A 10,000-nucleotide genomic window follows, 5' to 3' on the forward strand; every position below is an offset into this window, starting at 1 on the left:
GAGAAGAGGAGTCGGGACTCAGCGAGTTGGACTTTCTAATACACACACACACACACTCATTGTGGGTTTCGCGGTCGGCGTAGGGGCTCCCTGAGCGAGGCCCTCTCAGCCTGGCGTCGGCTGGTGCATTAAGCATCTCGCCGCGCCGCCTGCACTTCTTTTGTAATTTTTATCTGCCGGCTAGGAGCTTCCTCCGGGTGAACAAGAGATTGATTTTAAAGCCGCTGCATTGTGCATGCATACCTCGAAGAAGTTTGTTTGTTTGTGTGTGTGTGTGTGTGTGTGTGTGTGTGTGTGTGTGTGTGTGTGTGTGTGTGTGTGTGTGTGTGTTGTGGGTGGGTGGCATGCTTCGGAGCAAGGAGTTTGTTTCAGTCACTGCACTAGGGATGTTTAAGACAAAGCAAAACAAGAAAACTTTTGAGTAACATTCAGTGTGAGTGTAAATGTGAATGACATTAAGAGAGTGAAAGAGAGAGAGAGAGAGAGAGAGAGAGATAGAGAGAGACCTTTCATACATCTGTGTGTGTGTGTGTGTTTGTATGCTCACTCTTGTGCTCAGATGTCAAGTGACAGCTGTATCCTTGCTCCGGTGTTTGTTTATATGAGTGCGGTTAGCCTCCTTCTCCCCTCTCACTTCTCCTCTCTCTCTCTCTCTCTCTCTCTGTCTCTCTGTCTCTGTCTTTCCTTTGTGCTGTTTGTGCGGCAGGGCATGATTGCAGCGAGGCGGGCCTGATCAGGCGCTTCAAGGGGGATGGAGTCCGCTACAAGGCCAAGCTGATCGGGCTAGATGAGGTCACTGCAGCGCGAGGGGACAAGCTATGCCAGGACTCCATGATGAAGTTGAAGGTGAGTTTGTGTGTGTGTGTGTGTGTGTGTGTGGGGGGGTTAGTGGGTGGGTGATCCTTCAAACAGCCCCATTACCCACCCATCAGTTAGGTTAATGACCTTGGTAAACATCCAGAGGTTTCTATGTGACAAATAGTGTGTTTGGCTCTGTTTCGGTCTGTGCATGTGTGTGTGTATTTCATGTGCCTTTGTGTGTGTGTATTGTATGTGCCTTTGTATGTGTGTATCTCATGTGCTTTTGTGTGTGTGTGTGCATCTCTGTGCATTTTGTGCATTTGTTTGGTTTTGTATGTGTGAGAGAGTGTCATCTCTGGGTTAATATGTCTGCTAGCTCTATTGTGAGGGTCAGCAGGAAAATAATCTTTATGCCAGTGTGTGTGTGTGTGTGTGTGTGTGTGTCCATTTGCATTGTGTTTAATTGGGATTAGAGCCCAGACTGCCATTGATCAGATCTGTTTAACCCCCACCACCCACCCCCCGGCCGCCATGACACAAAATCCATACTCATATATCCCCGTAACCTGCCGTGCTCAGTAAACAGGTCCCTTCACGTTAGGATTCCTAATCTCTGGGTGGGGACTCCACTTGTGTCCCCCCAGTCTCTCCCAAGCTTTTCTCCCAAGTGATTTCAAACACAAACACACACACACATATACAGACATGGACACAGTCACACACACACACACACACACACACACACACACACACACACACACACACACACACACACACACACACACACACACAAACACACACTCACTTAAACAGACACACATACACACACACACCCCTTAGAGCCCTGTGTGTTATGGCAGGGCTGTGTTGCAGTGCGACAGTCTCTCTGTCCCTTCATCACAACCCCAACGAGACGAATGAGGGGATCAATCAGGAGCCTCATGAAAGCATGAGCATTGATCAGCTTGGATGGAGTGAGAGGAGAGGGGGGGGGCAGAAAGAAAGGAACGATGGAAGAAAGGAAAAGAGCAAGACAGAATGAGTGTAAGAAAAGAAAGAAAGAAATCACTGTGAATTAGGGGGATAGAATAAAGAAGCATCTCTCTCTCTGTCTGTCTGTCTCACTCTCATATAAACACACACACACACACACACACACACACACACACACACACACACACACACACACACACACACACACACACACACACACAGACACACACACACCATCAGCCAGCTGACATGAAAGTGGTGCTCAGGGATCAAGCTGGTGGGCTGGGCAGGCAGATAGACAAGCAGCCATGGAGATTTGTTTGGAGTAAAAAGAGGCTGAGATCTCTGGGAAACAGACTTCAAAGGCTCCCGCTCCACTCTGCCCTGCAGTGCTGTCCATGGGTTCAGTGGGGAGGTGTATGCAAAAGTGGACAGTCAGCATATCCGCCCGCTGCCTTAATGTATTAGTCTGCATCTAGGCACACACACACACACACACACTGACACATTCACATACATACACACACTATTTGTACACACACTCAACAAGCCTACACACACTGACCTACAGTGGATGATTTTGAACTCATACATACATTTACAAACACATACAGAGACAAACATAAATGCATTCAGACACACAGATGGAGTGGATCTCACAACACAGACACACACACACACACACACACACACACACACACACACACACACACACACATGCACACACAAACAGGCACTCACATTCATGTACATAAACTCTCACACACACACACACACTCCAAAAAACACACACAGTTGCACAGCGTCTCATCTCCACACAGAAGCAAAACCAAAAGCACACAGTTGTCTATCAGGCTCCTGCTCGTGTCAGCATCATTAAGAGGCCCTGATGTCAGCACCCAGTTTTAGACGCACTGAGAGGAAGACATGAAGGAGAAAAAAACAATAAAAAAATAAGAATTGGGATACGTCTCCATTATATAACACCTGCGGGACGAGATCAAAGAGAAACCGCTGCTCTCCTTCCTCCTCCTCCTCCTCCTCCTCCTCCTCCTCCTCCTCTTTCTTGGTCTATTCTTTCCCTTGTTCACTCGGTTGTGTTGTCTCCCCCTCTTTTCTTTCTCTCTTCCTCATGTTTCTGGTCTTTTTTTTTTGCTCTCCTCCGCAGGGAATCGCTGCCTCAGCTCGCTCGAAAGGAGAACACAAGCAGAAAGTCTTTCTCACCGTCTCCTTCGGCGGGATCAAGATCTTTGACGAGAAGTCGGGGGTGAGTTGGGGAGAGTAACATTTGGGGTGGGAAGGAGTGGTGCAGTGGTGTGTGTGAGTGTGTGTGTGTGTGGGGGCATTTGGGAATTAGGAATTGGGAGATTTGTGAAGACCTGAGGGTGTACATTGAAAATGAAGAAGCGATCAAAAGGAAAGAGTTAACACACTGCAGGTAGGAATCAACATTCCTTTCGGGATTAGCAAAGTATCCATCTACTTACAGTATCTGTCTGGTGGTACACGTATCACTGAAGGAGGAGCGTTAGGAGTTCGGAGTGGGTAAGGGGTGCTGAGTGTGTGTGGGCTGTGGTGGAGATAAGGTGTTGATTTGGGAGCTAACATAGCCTGAAGGTAGAGGGTATCTTAAGAACAGCTGCATGCTACCTGCGCTGATCAAAGGCAATACATAGATGCAACGGAACCCTGATTAGCTGAATGGGTACTGAACCACAAATTGGTATTAGCGGTAGTGTGGATAATTGATTTGTGGCTAATTGGTTGTGGCTAATAAGGTCGTATTGGCCTGCCTCATTGAGCATACAGCTTTGCATGATTTAGGCTAATATATGTCCTTTATGTATGGCTTAATGGTAGCGCTTTCGTTCCTTACGGAGAATACAGATTCATAAGATTGGGTGCGTTACTTAGGGTGCTCTTACACTACAGCTTCTGGTGCAGAACCGAGCCTTTAGTTTGGTTTGGTTTGTTGATGTGAAGGCTGATTTCTGAGTGCATACCAAGGAATCATACTCGCGTCCTCCAGAAAGTATGGGTGTGAGGTTTGGTTCACATGGATTCCAGTGTGTTTTCTAATTTCATATAAAAGCTCTACAAACTAAAACCAGAAATGGAAGGCTATTGATGACCACTAATGAATCTACATTTGTTAAATGAGAAAAATATTCATGATTAATGCTAGAACACAGCTATGTGATTATCAGTGATTGAAGATATGAATTGTTGCCTATACTCTGTAAACAAAGCTGCAAAATCATCTTCCTCTCAATGAAAAAGTGAAGAAGGGACAGAAGAAGGGATGAAAAACTACTCTCAAGTTCAGACCAGACAAACGGACCGCATATGAAAAGCTTTGTTTCCATAAAGTAGCAACAATAGTCACTACATAATAGTCACTACATAATGTAGTCACAATAGTGCACTACATAAAAAAGGGCAACAATTCAACAAACATTCAGACCATCCTTGTAGGAGTACTTTCCCTCATTACATTTTGGCTTTAGCCGCTGGCACGATGAGCCCCGGCGCCTCGGTCTGAATGTCTCCCAGAGACAAGCAGGGCCTGTCTCATTCCTCTGAAGTTCTGAGAACTGAGCTATTCCTGGCCACTGTGCATTACCCTCCCCATCCACCGCCCTCCGACACCAACATCTCCCAGAATGCATCAGGTTTATGTTTATGTCTCCGTTGTTGTTGTTGTTTTTTGTATGTGAAAGGGAGGTCCTTGGGGGAGAGGCATACCTAAGTTAATGATGCATTTTAAAGGGAGCGGTGACCCAGGGGGAATCAGGAGGGTACTAATTGAATAGGCCTCTCAGATCAGAGTGCTGCAAGCTTTACGACCCTCAGCGGCATCTTCCCGCGTTTGGCGTTCTGTGAAATAAAACGAGCACCACGTAAAAGCATGTCTGGCAAACGTAGGTTGATAATAAGATCAGACCAAGGCTGATGGAAGTGCAACTGATGGAGCTGAATGAGTTTGTATTAAACGCATTCAAAAGCTGCAACCTCGAGATAATGTGAACTGTTACATGAACCCACAGACAGTAACTTTGCCGTATTCCATGTCATGAATATATAATATAACTATGCACATAGGCGTGTCATAAAGTGTTTGAAAAGTATTTTGAGTTACACACAGATATTATACCTGTTTATCTCATATTATATGTTACCCCTTTATCTTGAGTTCATCTCGAGTTTTACACAAGAAAGTTAGCGCACACAGTCATTTCATCTGAGATTGTCTTGCTTTTGAGGTAATGAGACAACCACTGCTGGTGCTAAGTAAAATCGAAGTTCTCTCTCCCATTGGGAAGCACATTTGTTGCATCCTGATGACAATCGAGATGGTGTCAGGCAGAATAGTAATGTCTTGAAAAGTGTCTCCCTGAAATGGCACAGATTGGCGTAGTTGGTAGGATTTGTTTTTCCCTGGGACATGAGGATCAGTGAGTGTCATGATAAATGCATAGCCATTGTATGCCTGTCATCATTGTGCCAGGGGGGAGCTTGTATGACAGGACGTTAATCTCTGTGCAGCTGTCTGCGTATCTTTGAGCTCTGTGAACCCCTCCCGCCCCCCGCGACCTTTAGCCATCTTTGGGTCTGTGTCATGCTGGGCTCTAATCAGCAGGCTTGCTGGTTTGATCCGAACTCACATGTTCACTCCCTCCCTTCCCTAGTGCAGCATACTTTCCTGTGTTCAATTATACCAGATAGCACACGCCATGAAACACATTCAATCATATGATTTTTTTGTTAGCAGCTTGTTATGTTCATAATGATAATGATTCATATGGTAATTTTTGTGTAGGTTTTAATGACCAGTATAATAGACATTGGGGCCAAACCCACAAAGAGAGTTGCTGTTGATAATGTAATTTGATTAAAACATATTTTGCTGCCACTTTCATTCCTAATTTGTATGCATCATATTATTAGCTGCTCTTCTAGCTCAGAAGACCATTGTGCAGTAATTAACGGACCATTGAATTCTCAATATTGCGGAGCACATGTATTTGTTTGAGAGTGAATCGTGTACCTGATAACGACATCTCTCTCTCTCTGGCATCTTCGGCCAACATCATCTCCATGGTGACACAGTGCCTCTGGTCCATCTGGCAGCGGTACCCCCCGAGCGACTACCCATCAGGCCGTGCACCAGGGACCTTGCCGCTGCCCGCCTCTCCCATTCTATTACAGGGCTTTAGCTGCAGCGCGGTGCTAAGCTCAGGATTTGAGGCTGTTTGGAGGGAATAAAAGAAGCAGGCTGTTTGGGTGGGCTGGGAAAAGCCTGTCAGTAAATCAGGTTGATGGTGCATAAGACAGGACCAGAGCCCAACACGGCTTCCAACCCCGCCAGCGCATTAAAGGTCTTATTAGATTTGGGATCTGCTGTCCAGTGCTGTAGCCAAGGCCGTACTTCATCATACACTGAGAAAGAGAGCGAGCTCTGACCATGCAGTGTGTGTGTGTGTGTGTGTGTGTGTGTGTGTGTGTGTGTGTGTGTGTGTGTGTGTGTGTGTGTGTGTGTGTGTGTGTGTGTGTGCGTCATGTTTTCTCTCTTTTTCTCTACCTCTCTGTCTCTTTCTCTACATCTCTCTCTCTCTCTCTCTCTCTCTCCCTCTCTGTCTCTCTCTTTTTCTTCCTCTCTGTCTCTCTCTTTCTCCGTGCCTGTATGTTCTACTATAAGCAGTAAATGCACCGTTCATGGATGGTTTAATGTTGTTGGCAATGTTTGTGTGTGGAAAGCATGTCAAATGCTTTTCAACAGCCATTTTTTTCTGGACTATTTTCTGGACTACAGGGGGCCCTGAATAGCATCACATCAGATGCATGGAAGGGGCGACAGGAGGAAAGAGAGTGATGGAAAGAGAGAGATAGATAGAGAGAGAGAGAGAGAGAGAGAGAAGCAGAGAAGGAAAGGATAGATGTGTGTGTGTGTGTGTGTGTGTGTGTGTGTGTGTGTGTGTGTGTGTGTGTGTGTGTGTGTGTGTGTGTGTGTGTGTGTGTGTGTCTGTGTGTGACAGAGAGGCCATGCATTCCTCTTCCTCCCCCTGCAAGTCTGCCCGTCTGATGGATGTGCCAACAGGAAATAACACTGTCAGCCATGAGCGGCCTGAAACATGGCAAGCCAGCCAAATCTCTTTCTCTCTCTCTCTCTCTCTCTCTCTCTGAGAGGGCTCTGCTAGAAAGAGGAGGTGTCTGGGCAGCATTAATCATATGCAGCTTATCCACAGTGACCACAGCAGTCAATAGATGAGCCAGTCGGCTTCATATTACCTGGCTACGGCATTATGTTTCTAAATGACCCAGCCACCATATGGTTGTCTCTCACCTTCATTCGTTTGTCATCAGGAGCGCTCATTTACCAGCAGCTTGTAACAGTTGGTCCATCATCTTCATCTCGATGATTGCACAATTTCTGATTAAAGGTATTCCCTGAAAAACTGAGGTGTTTTGGTTTTATACGTTGCGGTACACAGAAAAATTGAAAATATGAAGTTTAACCTGACCTAGTTGATAATACAATTGTGTGAGAATGAACAGAGAATGGGATTTGTAGTCTTTTTTTGTCTGATGTAGAGCTCATGCCCTGGGAGAGCATTTCTCTTCATTACAGTCTGGAGGACATCTGAAAGTGGCCGCCTCATGGCTCAAGCTTTGATAACAACCCATGTAGACACAGTGAGAGAGAGAGAACGATAGAGAGGGAGAGAGAGAGAGGGTGAGAGAGAGAGACAGGGAAAGAGAGAGAAAGGATGACAATAAGAAGGGCAGAAGGGACAACCTTTTCTTGGAACGATTCTTCCAACGTTTGTCACCAAGGGCCCTGAGAGCGCATTAAGATGCGTTACCGTTAGCCTCACCCGCTATCTCCCTCCTCCGTGATTATTGCGAGTCGCGTTTCCTCGCGTCCCCCTCCCTTTGACCTCTACCGGTCGGCCATGTTTGCACGTTCCTCGCGACCCTCCTCGCGACGTCGTGGAGCGCCCTCCTAATGTCATTAGAGTGTCAGCGATACCACGGAACGCCACGCCGTGACTGGGCTAATCGCATTGTCCCCCTCACTGCCTGGAGGACTGCCAGGACCAGGATCTCTCTTTATTATCTCCCCACAGCAAGGCCCCATCACCCAACCATCCACCCACCCAGGAGAGAAGAGTTGATCAGGGGCAAAGGCACACTCCCTCCCACACACCCACACAGAACCTACTGATAGGAAAGGCCTGGACTAGATAAGGAATGCAAAGCAAGATGAAAGGATGAGAGCATTTCCAAGGTACATATAACGAACCAATTAATTGTTAGTATGACAGTGACTGATGTTTATTGGTAATACACAGACACGGAAACAGAAGCTAACTAGCTTAGGTAAGTCAAGAAAAGTAGAGTTAAGTTAAATGCCTGAGATATACATTTAAGTGTAAAATGGTAAACAAGCTAATGGTCGTTAAAGTGTGACAAAATCATGAAGAGCAGGAGAGATGGAAACGGCCCTTCATGAAATGCTCTCAGTGCGCCTCGGAGTGCAATTAGGGGCCGGCTTAGCAGCCTCTTCATTAAGGCCCTCTACTGACCTCTTGGGCCCCCATTAGTTGCAACCATATGGCTGATGGTGACATGAGCAGCCATAAACAGGCGGATGCTGTCGGCGCCCTTCTCCCTCTTGTGTTGTGTTGTGTTGTGTGTGTGTGTGTGTGTCTGGACACACTCCACACACACAAATTTCTGTGCCGTCCATCCATATGCTACTGAGCGTCTAGTGGCACTCCCAAAGGATGCGTTGAGCGACTGCTTTGTGAAGTCCCTCTCCAGGCCTGACGTTTCTCAAGGGAGTCGTTTTTTTGGCTGCCGACCCTGCATTGGCCCGTTGGTGCTCTTGCCAACGACGACGAGTAGTGGCCACCGTTGCTGCCGGCGCCAGTGACACGTGTGATTCAAGCGAGAGCCGCTCTTCCTGGCTAATTAAAACCTCTCTGAGGTCCAGAGGCCTGCTGACAAAGCACCAGGGCCAGGCTGTGTTTGCTTATTTATCCCCACGATTCAACCTACCCAGTCAAGCCCCCTCCCCCCAACCCATCTCTAAATACCACCACCACCACCACCCCGCATGCACACACCTTCTAATCAAGGACTTCACTCACACCCCCAACGCCCACTCTTCTCCACAGCCAACACTCATCATCGCCACGGCAGCAGCTAATTAGTCAATAACTGGTGCCGTGGCAACAGAAGGCTGGTGATGGCGGTGGCAGTGGGGGGAGAGTGATGGTGGAGCCCTTTAAGCAAGGCAGTGGGAGCAGTCAGCTGAGTTATGAACCGCGAGGCTGGCAGCTAGCTAGCTAAAGCCTCCTCCTCCTCCTCCTCTATCTCCTCCTCCATCTCCTCGTCTCCCCTCCCCTCCTCTTTCTCCCACTCACAGTACAGCAGGGGTGCAATGGCTTCATCGTTGGGGAAGCTGGCTGGTGGGGTTGTGGGGAGTATGAAATGGGAAGAATGATTGAGCAAGTTCTAGATTCAAGATTCAAGATTCAGGACTTAATGTCCATATCAACGCTCACTGGGGTTGATTGGGATTTGGCTTAGTTAGCTCACAAGCAAAGAATACAGAAGAGACAAAACACTGATATAGACAGTGAGCAGGAAAGAGAGAGAGAGTGCTAGAGAGAGGGGGAGGGAGAGGATGAGCAGTGAGTTTGAGTATGAGTGTACTGTAGCTGAGTGGTGTTGTGGTGGCGTAGCTGGCAGGGCTAGCAGGCGTTAGTGACGCTAGCAGGTCTTATATCAGGCCCCTTGCCGAGAGTCTTTGGGCGTGCTGTGACAAGGATACTCTGTAATGGTGCGTCGTCTGGCGCATTAGCACCACAGCTAATCCCGCCTGAGCCAGAAAGGTAAGTATGTGTGTCTCTTGTGTGTTTGTCTGTGTTTTGTGTGTGTGTGTGTGTGTGTGTGTGTGTGTGTGTGTGTGTGTGTGTGTGTGTGTGTGTGTGTGTGTGTGTGTTTGCACTCATGTGGGACTCAGTTATTATTAGTCCGTGATCTGAACATTATTAACTGTGTAAGTGACAGCTTGGCCTGGCGTGAAGTGCTAGTGTGGGGAGCTCCGGGCTGGCGGTGCCGGGAGCAGCCCAGTAGGCAGCGCACCCCAGACTCCCAGCCCAGCTTCGGGCTCCTGCAGACAGGCTGCTGCCAAGCA

At 47.6% G+C, this 10,000-nt stretch overlaps 1 protein-coding gene across 11 annotated transcripts in view; it reads left to right on the forward strand.

Annotated features, from left to right (window-relative positions):
- Positions 1-10,000, forward strand: part of dab1a (DAB adaptor protein 1a) — a 133,281-nt gene that overhangs the window by 82,976 nt on the left and 40,305 nt on the right. For all 11 annotated transcript variants that reach the window (XM_048251921.1, XM_048251920.1, XM_048251923.1 and 8 more), the window contains exons 3-4: positions 707-846; positions 2,963-3,061. In XM_048251921.1, the coding sequence (XP_048107878.1) occupies positions 707-846; positions 2,963-3,061 (239 nt within the window). The remainder of the gene's footprint in view (positions 1-706; positions 847-2,962; positions 3,062-10,000) is intronic.

Source organism: Alosa alosa, chromosome 9, assembly GCF_017589495.1.
Source record: "Alosa alosa isolate M-15738 ecotype Scorff River chromosome 9, AALO_Geno_1.1, whole genome shotgun sequence".
Classification (NCBI taxonomy): domain Eukaryota; kingdom Metazoa; phylum Chordata; class Actinopteri; order Clupeiformes; family Clupeidae; genus Alosa; species Alosa alosa.